At 34.1% G+C, this 19,785-nt stretch overlaps 1 protein-coding gene across 3 annotated transcripts; it reads right to left on the bottom strand.

Moving 5' to 3' along the window:
- Nucleotides 1-1,256: 1,256 nt before the first annotated feature.
- On the bottom strand, nt 1,257-16,777 carry LOC120336183 (uncharacterized). 3 transcript variants are annotated; one of them, XM_039403816.2, is made up of 14 exons: nt 16,553-16,777; nt 14,541-14,684; nt 14,024-14,125; nt 13,744-13,844; nt 12,707-13,491; nt 12,358-12,520; nt 11,983-12,080; nt 6,673-6,837; nt 5,959-6,144; nt 5,208-5,342; nt 4,319-4,412; nt 3,942-4,021; nt 2,417-2,494; nt 1,257-1,835 (listed from the first exon to the last, which is right to left on the bottom strand). In XM_039403816.2, exons 3-14 carry the CDS (start codon nt 14,117-14,119, stop codon nt 1,687-1,689), a joined length of 2,130 nt encoding a protein of 709 aa, XP_039259750.2. In that variant the 5' UTR covers nt 14,120-14,125; nt 14,541-14,684; nt 16,553-16,777; the 3' UTR covers nt 1,257-1,686. The 3 variants fall into 3 exon arrangements, with proteins under 3 accessions (XP_039259750.2, XP_039259733.2, XP_039259742.2); XM_039403799.2 differs by lacking the exon at nt 16,553-16,777 and adding an exon at nt 16,374-16,517; XM_039403808.2 differs by lacking the exon at nt 16,553-16,777 and adding an exon at nt 16,374-16,517 and having other exon boundaries at nt 6,673-6,834.
- Between the last annotated feature and the right edge of the window lie 3,008 nt (nt 16,778-19,785).

The following is a 19,785-nucleotide window of genomic DNA, read 5'->3' as shown; positions in this document are numbered from 1 at the left end:
ATGATTCAATCGTACGTCGACAAAACATGATTGACGGCATTCGTATATGTAGGCTGGAATCTCAAATGGTAAACAATAACCATAATTAGTGGCCTAAAAATGTGCTACTAATTAGGCTACTGATGATATCCGATATCAAGGTTAACTAAGCCATTACTTGCGAGTTGTAAGGTTAAGGTGTGATGAAATATGTTAAATTGAAATCTGAAAGCTTCTTTCCACTTTTCTATTTACCTGTTCTTCATTTCTCTTCTCTGTCCGATTAAATTTTTAAATTTCACTTATTTCAGTATATATCAATGTACGTGTATCCATAATACCCATATAAAAAAATGTTATGACATTACTTGCGATTAATTTGAATCAAATATTATTTACGAATAATTTTATTACCCCCCTTTCCGAAATACAAAGTTATATCGCAAAACGCAACAATCTGTCACATTCAAATTTCACTTTCAAAAGATTACATATTTTTCGTTCCGTTTCTATCGTTCAAGATAGACGCACGTTTGATCGAGTGTATGTATATTTCAGTCGCCGATAAACTAAAAAAAATGATGCCGCATCTGGCGTAGATAGTTACGTATTAAGTTTAGGTAGGGCCAAGTCTGGCTAGATATGATATTTAACGATATTAATAGAAAATGAAATAGAATAAAAAGTTGATTTTAATTGATAGTGATTAAATTTAATATTTTACAACCGCCGCATAGGTTGCAGTGGTCATACGCTGGTCCTGCATCTAATTAATTCTCAGCGCGTGTGTTTTTTTTAGTACACTCGGCAACTTTCCTAATGATTTAATGTCGTTTCATATATATTTTTGTATTTAACCGCTTACTATTAAAGGGTGTAAAGCGCATCTTAATTTAGCATATCAGTATTTAGGGATTACATATATTTGGGACAATTGAAAGCAAAAATATTGTAATATTCTTAGATTTTATTGTCATGGGAAATGCCTGTTGAGTATCAAATAAAATCCAATGTTAAAGTTATTTCCAAATAAATAATACATTTATACTATAGTAATACATTTACAATTTTTTAACATTTAAATCTAGCAATGTGGAAAACTCCCACTATTTGAATAAGTATGAAAATAGAATAGGATCCGATTTAACTATTCTAGAATAGTAAATAATTATTCATTGCCCATTCTACCAGAGCCTCAACAACACTGGTAACAACTACCACCATCTGCCATGTCTGTGAACATCGAACACTGTACACTGACTGTAAATGAAAACAAATTTTACAAAATTGGTTGTTAACCCACTTGAGTATTAATATTTTAAACAGTGTTGTATTCAAACATTCTGCTTTTACAAAAAGTAACCAATTCACAGTATTTCATCACTCAATAAATCAATATTATATTAGATAGACATTATACTTAAAAATAAAAATCTTGAATTTAATTTAATTAAAGATAAAAATAAACATGTTTGATTTCACAGTCTGATGATAAAAGTTATCATTTAAGAATATACAAACACATACGGTCGGTTGGGTGAAGGCTGTGAAAAAAACAGCCATGGCATTTTAAAATAGCAAAACCGGCCGGGTATAGTTGAATATTTCAGATTGGATAAGTATTAACGGTACTTTTTATTTAGAACTACCCAGTTCGCTGTCACTGTTATGTTTCAGAATCCAATTTGTGGGCATATCCAAGAAAAATTATGATTGCTTTTCAAGCAGGATATAGCATGCTTGTAGAGCTTCTTTGTCTACCTTGTATGTATCAAGGTTGTTTAGAGCTTCGCTAAATGTCAATCCTTTTTTGAAAAGTGACGAAAGATCATTGAAAACCTTTTCACCGAGGATATCTGAAGAAAAAAGACCAGAATAAAAAAAAATGTAATATGTCATGCAGTCGAGGTCTATTGATTCAAAAATTGGTCAAATCGAGTACAATTCATAAGAATGCTCCAGATGCAAGATGACAAAGTGTCCACCATGTATTTCACATCATAGCTCTGTTGTATCAGCCACTGTTTTCCAACAACAAGTGGAATTCAAAAGTATATTTCAATTCAAGTGTGTACTTGATATTTGTTTACACATCCTCCAAATAGTATTTTCATCTCTAAGATGCGATAACAAACAAGTCGAAGTAATAAAATGGATATATTCATTTGTTACGTATATATATGTAATCGGAGTATTTTACTGAAACATTGAATCCCAACACAGATAGCAGCGACATAACAGTGTCATATATCGGTACTCCCGCAGTACGTGAACCAAGATGACGGACACCGAAAATTATGGCCCAACTCTAACCTCGTACACATACTACGTTCCGGTGTCCGCAACCTTGGTTCCCATACTATAGGAGTACCCATTTATCCATGACCGTGGGTCTCCACATTTTCAAATCTAACATTTTTTGGACAGGCTGACTCACCAATACACCCTAGTTGTACAATATTCAGTGATGATTTGGAGTCTTCTGTTTCAGTAATAGTCTGCTGCAAGTCATCATCTAAATGAATTAATCTTGCTTGAAACTTTTCGCTTGTAAGTCATTTTAAAATAATGTATCATTGGAGGCACGAATCGTTTGGAACCCGCCCTCTTGTAGTCACAACATTAAAAAGCCTGAATGGTTTCACATGATTAAGTTTCTGGAGACGAAATTGAATCAGTGACCAAATAGCATGCGATTAATACAAAAACAGATTGTACAAGTGAAATTTCACATGCTTGTACATGTAAGTGAAAGAAATCTAGTTAACAATCAGAAAAATAGGTCACTATTTCGACATACCACTGTTTCGAAACTCCAGGCCCTACCAGCCACCACGTTTTTTTCGTGATCAGTTATATCTTGAATTAATGCAAAAAAAACTATGAAACAGTGATAAAAATTTCATCTAACAATAAGTTACGGAAACTATCATAATGTGGCGTCAGTGGCACAGCCAGGGCTGGACCTCCCAAATTCAAATTTCTGAGCCGGCATGGCAATTTTAAATCCCCCTAAACTTGGACTACGTGTCTGGCCCACATATTTCATGAGGCACATACTGGTTGTCACAATACATATGACATAATAAAACAATTGATCTCGTCATTTCTCGCAGCGTCTCTTTCTAGGTTTACCTTTCGGGAGTACATGAACTAAAGGGGACCACATACTGTTTTGAGGGGTATAGGAGAACTAATTGTTAGTATTTTTATTTCCTGCCTACAACAAAGTTTTACAATAAAGATAAAATAAAGAATGCATTGGCGCAAAGACAGATCAAGGAAATGTAGCTAGTCTCTCGTAAGCCCAACTAATAGTGAGATTGGAGGCATGCCCTTAGCCCTTAACTAATCCTTCTTGTCTAATCGAAACAGAATGAATTGTTGCGAAAACTAATTGCCACAAAGTGAGATCAAATTCGAGTGTAAGTTGTTATTATCAGTGAAACAGACGAACAGAAATAAATCATAAATAACATAAGCATAGTAATGATATTCATGAATGTTTTCGGTCATTCATATGTGTGCGAAAAACAAGGTTTCACAATTTTATAAAATCGGGTACCAGAAATAGCCTCAGTCCTGTTACTTCAAAGTGCAGCATGTATAAACTCAAAACTATACAATAACAACAATTGATTATAATACAACAGCAAGTTTTTTATTGATGTGGACATTAATTGAATATCTGTGACCCGCACTCTTCTGTTTCGTGATAAAAATATAATTTTTGACCCATTTATTAAAAAATGTTCGCCCTCCCTGACAAGAGTATTTCACATGATTAGGACGTGTTACTTTCTCCTTTCCATGAAAATGCATGCCCATGCATCTGGACAATCAAAAGCGTAACTACTATACCTATAGCTGTCTCGGGCTGGTAACTAAATGGCGTTTCCAAACAGCGAAATCACTAGTTTAATACAAGTATGTTATGTCTTTGGCTGTAAACAAGATTGTACCTGAAAATTCAAAATCATCTTCAAAATCATCAGAGTATGTATATTCATCACTATCGTTTCCTGGATCATGACTTGAAAGCCTAAATGTGGAATACATAAAGAAATTCAGCAGTCGACAAGAAGAATTCTACTGATAGCTTTTGGATCCAAATACTAATGCTTCAATAAAAACAACATATCTAAAAAGCTTCAAATACACAGTTTCTTGGTTGTGAACAATAATATGACAATCAACAGCAATAGGATACCCTTTTAATCACTATCATTTTCACATGATTAATGGACAGGCTATCGTATCAATTTTTGAAGAATGAAGAAAACATTCAAAAGGCGGCCAGTTTTGATTAGTGTCATGTCAATGTGATGAGCATACTCACTTCTTTTCTGGAATACTGAAATTATTTGCACTGCAGCTTGAACAGCTTTTCAATGCGATTGCATGATCTTGTTTTCGAAAATATGACGTTGGTTCTGTCAAATTATGGAAGTAAACACTATGCAAACAGTCTTTTTAATTTGAGGTATTGTCTCTCACCAGTATAAATATAAAAATGTAATATAATATATATACAGTAATACAGCAGCGATTGATTTTTTTGTTAAGCGTGGCTGAACTGTACATTTTTTTCGAAACATGCAAACAAATGTGCTGCAAGGCATTCTGTAACAGTTAACATCTGCTTAATGAGTTTTCTTATAACAAAACTTTGTTGGATCTATAATTAAACATTTTCTTTTTGTGACAAAAGTAGACTAGTCATGAATAGGGATGTTATAGCTTCTTTTTCAAACCCACTATCACATTACCTTCGACCTTGCTAGCATTTAATTTATTTTTATCTACCATAAAAAGGTAAATACACAATAGACTCTAGTACGTTCATATTTTTAGAATGGTGAACAGGGAGTGGTCCACAAGTACTAAAAGCTTATCCAGTACAATTTACAACTTGATATGAAAAGCTGTGATAAAAATGGCAATGAGACATATATTGATTCATACCACTGCCATTTAAGAATATGGGTTACAAAATTTATTCTAAATTAAATCATGTTCAACATCGAACACATAGAAATTAGAAATCAATGCATATTCAATGAGTTTGGTTTTAGAAATGCTGCAAAGTCAAGATGAACAATGATTTTTTTTTCAGTGTTTTTTTCAGAAATTGAATGACGCCATAATGAGATTTCAATTGAATACAAATGATCTATTTGAGTCATTAATTAAAAATATAGAATGTAGATATATATGTATGATGATACCTATTGGTAATGAAATGCCAGTGTTATCACTATTTTCAGATCGATTTCCTGAATCAATTTTTTTCAACCACGCACTGCCAGGCAGATTTCGAAATTTTCCACTCCTCTTCTGATGACGACACTTGGATTCTTTTCCTACATTTAGCAGAGTACAATGTTAGATACAATAAAACTCCTCAAAATATCGACAGCTTAGACATCGACAAGTGCAGCTTATCTGCAACTATATACCTCAAGATAACGAATGAAATTCATGAATTCAGATCGAAGTTTGAGGTCGATGTCGTTGTGAATCTCAGTGAGACAATGAAAGGATTGAAGACAATACTCTCAATAGTCAATTTATCGCATGCTCAACAGATTTTAGCTGATTCTGATTCCATCATGAAAAGAAGACAATTCACAATTCTGTGATAATCATAACACTAGTCATATCTAACTACAATGCATTATTCCAAGTTGACTCCAAACAAGACATTGTTTTAAAAATAAATGTCAACCCAATATATTTTACAAGAAAAACAATTAGACCCAACTTATTGAAAGCATTGAATCAGATATTTTCATTTTAAGTTTATCATAGCAAGTAATAATGATTTGTTGGAAAACAAAAGAACCACTTACAAGAAAGTATGGTAAACAGTGTGAGATACTGAAAAAGGCGAAAACTCAGGCCAAAGCAGAAACTGTTTACTATAAATGGAAGAAGTTTATTTTAATGTGGATCTTGTGTTAATTGAAAGAAACCCACGTTTAACAACATCTTTGCTCTCATTATTTCCACCAAGAACAATTGCATCATCCGAGCTGCTTTCCATATGATGATCAGAACGTTGTTTCTGAGACAACCATGAACTACCAGGGAGTCGAGCCTTCATTTTCTTGAAATTCTTGATATTATTGTTGTTTTGATTTCTTTCAGAAATATTTGTGAGATCTGACCAAAATCGAATATATACATTTATATTTTATTTTATACCTTGTTCAGAATAAGACAGAGACAAATCTCAGTAGTTGTTACCAACTTCTCGCATTTATTTGTACAAAGAGGTAACTTACTCAAAAATCGAGATGTTTGGGGGAATTTGAAGCAAAATGAGGTCATAACTCTCTCTATACAAGGACACCCATGACAACCAATCAACCATTAAATGGTGGCATCAAGAAAATGATGGATATTTCATAAACAGCAATTTTAATAATCAGCAAGAGTGGACATATAGCCCTATGAATGATACTGGCCGGGCAATATTGCACAATAATACCACAATATAGATTAAACATGTTGTTAATAATTTTGATACACAACTTAAAATAGAGTACAGATAAGTTGATTTCTTATATTCATCTCAAGAAAGAGTAAAGATTGATAAGAAAGCTTGACAATATGACAAACAATGTCATTTTGAAGTATTCTCATACATAATTATTCCTAGGAGGTTTGAAGAAGTAAGGAAACAAGTACCTCCAGGTTTATTCTGTTGCAGAACCCTCATACGTTTTGTTCTTAGCCATGCACTACCAGGCAATACATGACTGTCACCTGCTGCTTTCCTTTCATCACAGATATGTGTTGAGTCTCCACTCAACTCATCATCATGATCATCAATACATTCTGGAATGTCATCTTCTGATGGTGAAATAGAAAATAAATAAAAGTAAATGAGATGTCCTTACCAGCCAAATTCTAAATCTGTGATTAATCATCAACCTTGGAGAAAATTTCTATATTATAATACTTCAGACCACTAGTGGTACTAATGAATTTACAGAAAATATTGTGAAGATAACATTTTCAAGCATCAAGATTTTGGTAATTTTGGAATCACGTCAGCAAATTTTGAAATGCCCAAAGTTGTAATTACTGACTAAAAGCAGTCAGTTCTAGAAAACAGCCTCGCAAAGAGTTTACTCCTGTTCATTTCAAAGAAGGATTTATATTCCTTTGTGAAAGATCAAATACCTGTGGTACTACGCAAGTGCGCCACTGGTTGTTATTTAATTTTTTACCAAATATTAAGGGTGGGTTCAGGGATGGCCAATACCAAATAGTTCACTATTTAGAATACACTCAAAAATAAAATCAAGTAAAAGAAGCTTATCTATAGTGTATGAAGGAATTGCATACAATAAACAATGGAATTGCATGCAATAAACAATGGAATACCTGTTATCTACCCAGGGATGGCCAATTCGAATAAAGTATTCGAATGTATTCGAATATCGGAATTAGCGTTCATAAGAATATCGGATATTTGTGTGACGTCACACATTTTTTCAAGACGTTTCCGTTGAATGAAAACATTCTCGATAGAAACTTGCGCGCGATTACTTTCATCTGCGAACATGTTATTTAGGCCGTAAACGTCTTTACGTTTGTGTTATTTTCTCTAAAACGCAAATTTTCCACAAATTTGTTCCACGATAACGATGACAAATATTTTATTTTTATATTCGCACAGAATTGTGAATCCGATGAATACGTTCTTCGGCGGCGAGTTTCTAAAGAAAACGCAAATTTTTTGATTAAAAAGCGGCAATTTAAAATACTGAAAATAAAACCGTAAACAAAATAGTTTTTAATGAGGCCCGCGACAGTTTAAAATACGGCAGTGAAAATCGCAAAATTTCGTGTGCCTTTGGAGTCTGGCACACATTATGTTTCGCCCGCTTTTAGAAACATATTGTCACTAATTGAGGGCGGGATTTGCCTGATTAGTGATTATCCATTACTTTAATTAAACTGCCGTCGAAAATTTGTGTGTTAACATTATACAATGTTTTTTACAACGCGACTTTTTCCCGGGTTGTGAGAATGTATATAATATAATTAATCTAAAGTATATACAATCATTTTTTATTGTGCTGAAATAAATTTTACTCTGAGATTTTACGGCAGATTTATGGATTTTTCGAACGGTTTTTTATCTTAAAAATAATCGGAGTGGCGGCATTTCGATTGAGCAGAGTCAGTGATACACATCTCAGATTTACCGAATTCGCAAAATGCGAATCCAAACAATATATAATCGGGCAGTTTACCACACATTTTTATTTTTATGTCAGCGAATGCCATGGTATATTAGAGTGGTGAGGATTTTATTGTGTCGACGCAACCGCAGGTTAAATTTAAAACAATTAAATTAATAAAGCAAGACATTTTAAATATGCTCATATCGGTCACGAATTCATCACTTTGCACAACAGAAAAATATATATTCGTTGTTCGGCTATTTTAACAGTTGGAGTAATCGCGTCGATCAATAAGTATTTTTAATCTACTGCTATACTTTATATGTAATGAAGTTGTACTCTATCAGTTATTGAGATTTTTCTAACGGCGATAACGAGTTGGCAAGATTGCAAAAATACGCATTAAAATTAAATACATCAGGCAGTTTATCTCGTACTTTTAGACCACAGATCGCCGTGGACCGAATGGTAATGTTTTTATTTTGAGGTATGAAGAAGCAACCGTGAGTTACGTTAGACTCATAAAATTAATATATAAAGATATTTTAGAATCTTGTAGTTGTCATGGATTGAATATTTTACGTGACAAGATGATCATTATACCCTGAAAAGACGGAACGAAATCGCGGCGGGCGTTACAGGCGGCAACGGGAATTTCCGATTTTGAAAATCGTGGCTGCGCGCCTGGCAGTGGTGGTCATCTATCCTCTAACTCAGTGTTTTCCAACCCAAGCCCGCGGTCTCAAATGAGTCTGTGGAGCGTTTGAATGAGTCCGCAACGAGTCAGAAATTCACTGCGGGCCGCAAACGTTTTTGCAAAACTTAACCATCAGCCACGATTTACGTTAGAATTTACATAAAACATAAAAAGCAAGTTTATTTATATAACATTAATCGAGTCAATAATTTCTGGATACTGAATGAGTAGGGCTTGGCATATATTCGAATATTCAACTATTAGAATAGCAATTTATTATTCGAAAATTTGGTAACAGGTGACGCGACAAGTCACTTGCGCGTCGTTTATTAATCAAACGATTGGATTTAGTCGTTGTTGTTCGAGGAATAATTTTTCTGGTAGGTGTCAATGGTGCAACCTAAATTTTCTAAATTGAAAAGCGGCAATACAAAATACTGAAAATATCGTCAACACAACCGCAGATCAACAAATGATCACAACTAAATTAATATTAAAGCAAGGCGATGAATATTTTTTTTTTTTATTTACTAATATACTAATTATATTTTTAATAAGTACTAAATCAAGTTGTACAACGGCGATAACAAATTCGCAAGATCGCAAATAATTTATATAAAAACTGAATATAACCGGGCAGTATATTCTCACATTATTATGTTCGCAGATTGCCGTGGCATTTAAAAGAAGTAATGCTTTCATCTTGTCATAAGTCAACGCAACCGCGAGTGACCATGAACAAAATTAAATTGAAATAAGAACACATTTTACATTCTTGTCGTTGTCAAGGATTGAATATTGTGCGACAGAAAAGGCCATTTATACACTAAAGAAGTCGGCCCTTTTAACAAAGGCGTAATTGCGTAGCATTTCCGATTTTGAGATTCGGTAAAATTCTGTTGTGTTTGGTTTTATTACTTCACACAGAGTACGGTTGCAATAAACTCACGTCGAGTCCGCAAAGGTTTTTGCCAGTGAGAATATAGTCCGCGACCAAAAAAGGTTAGGAAACGCTGCTCTAACTGATTGCTAATTTCAGATATAACAATATGCTACACATAATAAACAATATGGTTCGCATAAATTAATATAAAAAAAAAAAATTAATATACAAATATACTGGTAGGTAGTAGAATACTCTAGGCATAATGGATATTCGATCATTGTTGCTTGCTTCAGTTGCCTGTATTGCCAATGAATTTTATTACTCTCAGAAAATATACACAATTATCTGAATACAAATAGTATTTCTGTCAATAGACTTGACTATTATCGTAATATCATGGTACCAATGATAGAAAGCGGCAGACAACTCCTTGGCTATCTTTTCATATGATCATTTGTACTAAGTGTACAATTTTAATAAACTGACTGTGTCACAAGTTGCTATTATTTTTATTGATAGCTATAAACTATCAATTACTTTGTGTACATATACTGTTAGTTTGTGGCTTTATTCAGATATTTCTATTGAAGCTTATTTCCTATTTTACTGGGTTTTAATAAACTAAAACAATGTGTTATTTTCGATTTTAGAATGTATTCGGAATAGTTTAGTATTCGGAAATGGCCATCCCTGTCTACAACCTGGCTATATTACCAAGCATTTCATGTTTGCAGATTACTGCGATATATATTTTAGAATAATACTGCTTCTAATTATTTCCCAAGTCGACGCAACCATGAGTTACGTTAACAGTATTAAATTAATACGACAAGTCATTTTAAATAGTGGCATCGGTCATGGGTTTGATTATTTTGCGCAACACAAAATCATCCCAGTAAAAAGTCCATACTCCTAAATATCAACCCTTATCCAAATCATTTGCCAAAATGCGGGATAAAGTATATATTATTTTCCCGACTTGCGACAATTTTCTCGTGAGTATGAAAATATGAATCAAAAATTAATCATAATCGGGTAGTTCACCACACATTTTAAGTCGACAGATCACCATTGTATTTTAGAGTAATAATACTTTTATTATTTTTCAAATACGAAAATAGGAACCAAAAATTAATAATAATCACGTAGTACACAATTCATGTCCACAGACTGCCGTGGTATTGTGCCGAATATAGTTATTTTTGATTCATATCACGAAAAAATTGTCACAAGTCGGAAAAATGATATATAATAATATATTCGCTATTTGATTAAGAGCTTAGATCAGTGTTTTATCATACAAAGCCTGCAAAAAGCAAGACGTTAACCAAAGATGCAGTTGATACAGATAAAACTGAAAAAAGTGAAGAGATTCCTACCAAAAAATCAAAGACACTATGCTTTAAAAAAAGGAAAGATATAAATTAATGGAATTTACTAGTCAAACAAAACATGTAAAAATATAAAACACATTGCCGCAATTGAAAAATCAACATATGAACCTGGTGTGGTAACCCATGCAAATATTTCAGCAGCACCCTCAACTGAACCTATAAAAAATTACTGACTTGTCCGGAATACCAGCTTTATATGAAGCTATTCAGCATCTGTCTCCTGATATTATTCTTGGATTATAGTCATTGCGAAAAGCAACATGAATAGAAGCTATCCTTTGATTGCCAAAATGTAAAACAGACTACCACAGGGTGCACCTAGATGGCCTACACTATCTATTTTTGACTGCTGCAACTTGACATACTGCGAGAATATCCAGTTGGTATATTTGTCATTGAACCGAGCATAGAATTATACTCAATAAATAAAATGTATTATTATATTTCTGGTGCAGATGTAACACAGAATCTGGAAATGCTTCAAGAGTGATCCTTGCAAATAAGCGCAAACATCGCTTAACTTTATTTGCAAACGTTTCAGTATAATATGTTTTACTTTTTGTAATCGGGAAAAATACATTAATTAACAATTGAAAAAAAAGAAAAAAAGGTTTGGAATTGCACTTTTGGCTCACTGTTTTGAATTCACCGCAAACCCCGTTGAAAAAATCCCGGCTGCGCCCCTGCACATAATAACATCATTTTTTTAAGAAGTTCACATAATCCTACTTTTGCAGTCCAATGAGCTTGGCATGAGAAGTCTGAAGTGGTCATCTTATTTTGGTGATATCATCAATTTCAATTATTTCTAAACTTATTACTTACCAACTTGCTCATCTTGTATAAAATCATCATCATCATCATAATCTGAATTTTCATCAAAGGATATGTTACTATCTGACTTTTCTTCATCATCACAATACCTGTTAAAAAACTTCTCATCTCATTAAGGAACTTCGGAACTGGATTACATTAACAGATTTGGACATCGATTACTGATTTCTATACCAGATACTATAGCTTTTCAAACTGTTTGTTTACACAACCTCGTGTTCATACTGCATCAGATAATCTATTCGTATTTTTTCACTCAAGTTGAGAGCTTGAGACCCCTGGTTAGAGCAAAGTTGTATAGAATAATAAATAAAATTATATTAAAAGTTTATTTGGCCAATAAAATTCAACTATATAGTATAATACCTTATACCAATCTTTCCTGATTCTCTCACTTGTGTATCAATATCAGAGGATTCATCTGTTCCACTAGATAACGATACAGAATCACATCTTTTCCTTCCACTATGACTTCCTTGATCTCCGTATCCGGACCACGTCACAACTGTATCATTGAAATCCAATTCTTCTGTTATGGAAGTTTGTATAATAATCGAGACATAAAAAATATTTAATCGAAAACAATGATTAAGAGGCAGCTACTGCAAGATATGTAACAGCAAAGGACAACAAATTTAGTGATAAACAACTACCTTTACTCACTTTTTTTATAGCTTACTGGGGGCAGAAACCCAAAATGGTAATAATAGCAAACCTTTGATATGTCTTGCTTTTGAGGCTGAGTGTGGACATGTTTGGGGTCGCGCTGTTTCAACTTCTTGAGGTATCGGAGATCCGGACTGGTTTGCTTCATAATCAAATATCTTTGGAACAGTTGAGTTTTGTTTGTTCTTTGAATTGGTTCCCAACACAGAATTTGACCTATTTACTAGATCAGAAAACTGTGTGGAATTATCTTTGGACTCAAGCATTGGTTTCGAATTTATACCAGATAGAAACATATTATAGGCATAAGAAGGCCCAGGGCTCATTCTTCTCTCCACATCAGCATTTGTTAATAAGGTTGAGCTTTGAATGAATTCAATGTCAATGTCTGACTTCCTTACTTGTGGATATTGTTCTACACTTCGGTTGTTTATTTTTTTCGTAGAATACAAAATTTTTTCTGCATAGCATGATAATGCTTTATGTTGTAAAAGTTTTGATGCGGTTGGCCTATTTTCAGGGTCCTTTTGCAAGATTAGTGCAATCAATTCGTGCATATCCTGTGAGCTATGTTTGGGCAGTGATGTAAAATCTCCTTTTACAATTTTATAAAATAAGCTGACAAGATTGGCTGCATCGAACGCTGGTTTGAGAGCAGCCATTTCAAAAAGCAAGCAACCGAGTGCCCAAACATCAGACTTTGAATTGTATGGGATATCCTGGCAAAGTTCTGGACTCAAGTAACAAGGTGTTCCAACACATGTTTGAGCCAAGTCCAATGTGTGGTCGAACTCCTTAGATATTCCAAAATCTCCCAGTTTCGCAATATCTGGCCTAAAACAGATACAGAATATTTGCTGCTGCTGCTGCTGGTCATTCAATGACTGAACTAAAAAGCGAAACATATTGGCCTACTGATCTTTTTCTGATTTGAAGATCAAATGGATAAGTATTGCTTAAATAAATGAATGTATAAAAGTATATTTTACCGAATTTTTCATGTAAGATTTTTTGTAACAGCAGTATGTCTAGGCTGAAAATTGCCAAATAGTGAAAAATATATCACATGTGAATTAATAATCTTACTTCACAATGAAAACATTCTCAGTCTTCAAATCTCTATGCAAAATCTTCTTACTATGCATGTATGAAACCGCAGATACTATCTGTGCCATCCACTTTAGTACCTAGGTTGATATTTAATATTTTCACAAGTTCTGTCCCATAAGCTCCTAATATTATAGCCTACATGACAAAATAGGGTTATACCAGCATAAGAGGCATATGTCACATGAGACTTGAAAATGGTACTTTTAACACAGAAAAAAAAAAACTTAAAAAATCATATTAGGATAACAACAATGACCTTGTTTTCTGGAAAATAAGAATTTTTGATGTTTGCTTGTTTCACCATATCCTGCATTGTTCCTCCATCACAGTATTCAAGTACAATGTTCATCATTTTTTTCTGTAATTGAGATAATTTATTAGGAAAGAAGTCTTAACCAAATGAATAAAAAAAACATTAGATTAAGACACACACAATTCCATTATATATCGAGAATAATCAGGAACAGAGACGGACCAACCCCCAAGTGTCAACTTGTGTTCTTATTTACATTTTGTCCAGGTATGGTATGGCATGATGACAATTCGGAAGCATGCTTCCTGGGTATAAATACTGCCATGCTGGTCTCCAGACGTCATTCGGTACTTTGGTTAGGCAGAGGCAACATGCGTCTCAAGTCTGACTTTATATTCTGTTATTTGTGGTGACAACTTGTGGTGAAAATGTATATTTTTTCAAGCCATATGAATTGATGGCAAGGTGAATTAACTCAACAGATTTTACCTAAATATCTAATAAAAGATAATAGTTTCACCTCATTATCCAAAAACCATTCCTCACATTCAACAATATGTGGATGGACGAGGCGTCGCAGTATCGATGCTTCAAGTACTACTGATTTTTTGCATCTTGACCTGCGATTTTCATCAATTTCAATCTTTTTGATTGCAGTTAATTTCTAAGAAATAAAGCAATATTAAATAAATATTCACAACAATTACTACACTAAATTTGAGTTGGGTTGCGCGAGACTAACTTCCTATCTTTTCTCTATGCCTTTATGCTAGTGGATCCGTATGCGTATACTGCAAGGATACTGTAGCTGGAATAAACATGACCATTCTATCCAATTAAAGAGTCCAGCTGCACACTAACACAAATGTATTTCTGTAACGTTTCGTCTGACCAGAGTCAGACTTCCTCAGACAAGCAGTTTGTGTTAGTGTACAGCTGGACTCTTCAATTGGATAGAATTACTACACTATATTAAATTTTTTTTACTGTGCGATGAAAATAATAGTAACGAATATTCAGTTGAAAAATCCATTAAATCATGGTTGTTGTGTATCCATACTTCTGTGTTTCCATACATCTTCAACTATTGATTAAACTACCAAATTTAACCAAGTTTTTATAAAACTTCAGATTTTAAAATAAAGTATGATACCTCTGTTTACAATAAATATTTTGGTTTGTCACGAAGTCACATGCAACTAGTTAAGCTGTATATTTAGCTGCTTCCAGAAAAATGTTTGTTGTACAAAAAATGTTGCTGGTAAATGTAGAGACTAATAGCTCTAGAATACCAAAACAATTTATTATACATGATATGTCATGACACTTTTTACGAAATTTGGTTGATATTTCGCAGTCATTTTATGCATTCAACTTTTTGTCATTCCGTGACATTATTTGTTTTGTCTCGTTGTTGGAAAAATATTTGGTTAAAAGTGAATTACGGTAAATACATCAGTGTTAGTGCTACCAATTAGCATTCTAAAAGTAGCAAACCATCAAGTGCCTGAAATTTCTCAAGTGCCTGATTTTTTATTTTGTCCTCTGAGTTGCCATGATTTAATTGATATTCCAATTTAAATAAACCACAAAGGCGAGATGATCGACCTTAGATTCTGTTAAACAGGAATGATGCTTGGATTATTGAAAACGTTCAAACTGTCTCAGTAAAAACAATTTGATTCGAAATGCAAAGTATAGCAAGTTCTGACAAAACCAATCTATAGAAAATATGGAGAAAAAATTTGGCGACTGTCATCAGGTCATGGTTTTAGGGAGACCCATGTCAGCACAGTACGTATGGCACACTATCCAAATTCCAAGATTGTCCCGTCATTTTAGTTCAATAAAACACTCCATGCAGCCATGTGTATCTCAAACAAAGGGCATCTGGCATGGCGGCAGATGCGTCATATCGCGACATGTTTCAACAATAACCAAAATTAATCGCAGTCATCATGTCAACAAAATTGCCGTTTTTTGCTAAACAGTTGAATGCTACAGTAGAAAAAATTTTCCTTCGGTAGGCTCAGAACGGATTATTATTTCCCAAGGAATTCCATGATTAAGTTTTTAGATTGCGTTTCTTTGTAGTTTTTTGCACAAATTCATTTTACTGTATTTTTACCGATATTAGATAGATGGTTTATTTCGAAAACTCCATAACAAACAAACATAAAAATGTTTTGTATTGAGGGACAACAATGTCCACTCCAGACGTCCCCCAAAGCAAAGGAGAGGGTTTGTTCATCTACAAAATGGTACCGGTATTCTCTGAAACGAGACAATGTCTGTCGATCTGTAAAGTGCGCTGCAATTGCAGCATATGAAAGCTTACCTACGTAACACCTACCTTCGTCTTCAAACTTTTTGCAAGAAAAACGTAACCACTTGATCCTTTACCAATATTCGTTACAAGCTCATAATTTTCCATACCGGTAGTCTACCTAGTCTATTTCTATAAATTTAGATTATCTACCAGATTGAGATGAAGGTAAAGATAAATAAATTAGGATGAAGATAATACACTACCGTCGGCGTTACGGGTACCGACACCGTATCATTACTAGATTGTCCAGATTGTCCTGAAATTCAATCAATTTGCCAGTGCCAGAATAAGATATGTTAACGGGCAGACGGGTCCAGCGAAGTACGGTGCCCATTAAATAACGCCAAACAAAAAATGTACCGTACCGGTACCGCACCGGCAACTCAGTATAGCAGTAATATTAACGTGAAAGTATCATTGAGGTGTAAGTTATATACCTTTTTTTTTTTGTGCCAAATAAATTCTAATGCCAAACGGAATTTTCGTATTAATATTTTGGTATCAAATCATTTTATTATAAATATATAAATAGATATTTTTTTTGTTTCCATGTTTTTGTTTATCGTTTTTTAAATTTAATCCCATTCCCCCCAATACATATGAATAGTAAAAATCAAAATAAAGACAAAATTCATACCATTACCATGATGTCGTTAATTTAATATAATCCAATATATGTCCAAAAAAGTTGAGTTAATCCACATGTAATCCAATCAGCAGATAGTTGAATATAATTTTAATTTACAGGTAATCAGTTTTTATTTTAATTTTTTAGTTAGCATGAAAAATACAAGAATACAAAAATTAGACAGAGAATATGGAAAAATCCACGCTTTCATATTGGGTTTTTCCCATTCGCCATCTATGTTTCATAGTCGATACATCTTCCTCTTATGAAAATGATGTACGAATAACATACTTTCAATAATTTTCAGAGTATGGTGTTGCATATAAACTTACATCATGATTGACCTATGTAAAAGATCATCCATGTGCTCATATAACAATAGCCTAATTCATTTCTTTTCTTTCGCTTGCTTTTAGTAAATTTAAAATCCCGACCAGTTTACACTTGAAAATTGAATGCATACTACTTTTCATTTTATCTATTTCATCATATTTTACTGAATTTCGATATTCCCAAATTGTTGATTTTCCGCATAATATTGTGATTAATTTTGATTTGCATTCCGAATCGTTTGCTATAATAGTATTTTGATTAATATCTGGCGCGGCGGTGTGGCTCAACGGGCTGAGCGTTAGGAATACGCTCGCCACCGCACCTCTAATTACTCTGCGTGGGTTCGCATCCCATGCAGGGATGGTTATGTGCGAGAGGACTGCTGGACTTCTCGCCGTCGTTGGGTGGTTCACGTAACCGCTGGTCGGTTACGGCTTCCTCCACCACCAAGTCCATGCTTCCGAAAACAAACAATATAACTAATCCCATACCGGTATCCGACTTGGAATGGTAACCGGACGAGAGGCCGTGGTTCGCCATATGGATAAGCCGTCTTATCGGCTTTCCTTTCCCCCGGGATGAATATGTATATCCTATCCTATATCCTATTCAACACCATTGCCAAAAATCACTAGACCAGTCACATTCTAAAAATAAATGACACACAGTTTCTTCAACATTATTTTCGCATAAGACACACATTCCTGGCTCATCAATGAACCAGTGTTTTATTTTGTCTCCAGTGGGCAACCCATTATGAATTAACTTCCAACATAACTCTTTATACTTGTTTCCAATATTTATTTTCCATATTTCATATGTAAGTTAGGCTATATACCGTACCTCTATGAAAAATATGCTCAGTTGCCGATGCCCAATTTTTTTTCAAAAATGAATATCTGTACGTCTTGCCGACCTTTGACTCTCGGATAATTCTTCCGATATTCTACCATTGCAATATTTTTAGGGCTCATTTTAACAGTGGTTTCGCGAGTTGGCGCCTGTAAAACTGGATACGGTACCGGTACCGGTACCGGTATATGTTTCAAATCATCCTTCTGATTCTAAGCACTCAACAATCTGTCTAACGCAGTTTTTTCTACACTAATTTTTGATTATTGCAATTAAACTGAAACTTCTAAGTAGACAAAGTAATCATTGAATTTAATTAATTTATACTTAAATTTCCGAAACACAACTGAAAACTAACTGATGAAATAAAAAAACGCGAAAACGAGGCAATGTTTACGATCGCGCATGAAAATCTGTCTGAGTGACAAAAAAATGTCTGAGCGGATAAATAAAGGTCTATTGATACGTCACTTTTTACATCTTGCTGATTGGCCGATGTTAAGGAAGTCGTGGCTCAGGAAAACGAGACCTGATTACTCTTTCTCAAAAACACACTCTCTCTCTTTCAATGGAAAATTGAGTAGGTAAAACTGATTTTCATTCAGCGTCAAGCAGACTTTTTTTATACTCACATCACATTTTTTGTTTCTCGTTATCCAAGCAGTTTCGGCTCTCATTTTATATCAGATTTTTGTTTTGCGTTAATTTAAGGAGTTACAGCGTTTACTCCGACGGGCCCAGGGTTGATACCAATCAATCTGGAAAACCGTACCCTTATGCATTACCGTTAAAACTTGACTATGACTACTATTATAGGGTTGCCATACCGTATGATATGCACTGTAGTGAATTGTTTTCATTTTTGAAATCACACAAGAAGAGAATTAGATCTCCAGAAAAATATGCATGGCCAGAAGAGTAAATTTGTAGTGATTGTCTTTAATTTGTTTTAAGCATGTAATTGCTGTTCTTCCGTTTCGGCACAATCTAATTTTCATTCTTATTTTTCACTCTGAAGTTGAGATTTTTCCAGTCGACGGCCCGTAGCTATATTTAGAGTGTGCTTACCTGCCTGATGTGAGATTCTGCTTGTGACTGAAGACAATACTTTTCATTTTGGTAGCTGGCGCTTTAGCATGAGTATCGTACAACGTTTGCAGCCTTAGCATTTCGGTAGCGCATATATATGGTCTCATGAAAATAGGGACCTCCAGAAACAAGTATGCGCACCAAGATGGCGCACAACCTGAACATACTTTCTGTGTACCGGTTAGGACTAAGGTTGTGCGACATAGTCATGCACTGTCCGGAATTTTGTTTTTTCAAATATGGTAACCCTATACTATTACGATATTACACTACGACCGTAACAACATAAGCCGATTAACAATAATAGCTCGATTACATACCGTACCGACCGCTTTAACTTTGTATTCAACAAACCGGTTTAATCACATTTAATACATAAATACTTCCATAATACTATCATAAAACAAAAATACATCTGGACTGGCAACATAAGCTCGTAAGCAGGTGAGTCGACAAATAGGGTAGCCTATATATTTAATCATTAATTCAATCCAAACGAAGTCATGTCAGCATGTTTGCCAGTAGGCCTACTCA

This window comes from Styela clava, chromosome 13 (assembly GCF_964204865.1).
Source record: "Styela clava chromosome 13, kaStyClav1.hap1.2, whole genome shotgun sequence".
In the NCBI taxonomy this organism is placed as follows: Eukaryota; Metazoa; Chordata; class Ascidiacea; order Stolidobranchia; family Styelidae; genus Styela; species Styela clava.
The sequence above is the reverse complement of the archived record's forward strand: the minus strand, read 5'-3'. Positions and strand labels throughout refer to the sequence as shown.

Excerpts from the sequence above, each read along its gene's own strand:
- LOC120336183 (XM_039403799.2), bottom strand. The coding sequence starts at position 16,454 with ATGGAAAATTATGAGCTTGTAACGAATATTGGTAAAGGATCAAGTGGT. Across the intron at positions 14,126-14,540 it reads AATGGTTTTTGGATAATGAG|AAAAAAATGATGAACATTGT; the intron begins GTGAAACTATTA and ends TCTCAATTACAG. Across the intron at positions 13,845-14,023 it reads CTTATTTTCCAGAAAACAAG|GTACTAAAGTGGATGGCACA; the intron begins GTCATTGTTGTT and ends ATATCAACCTAG.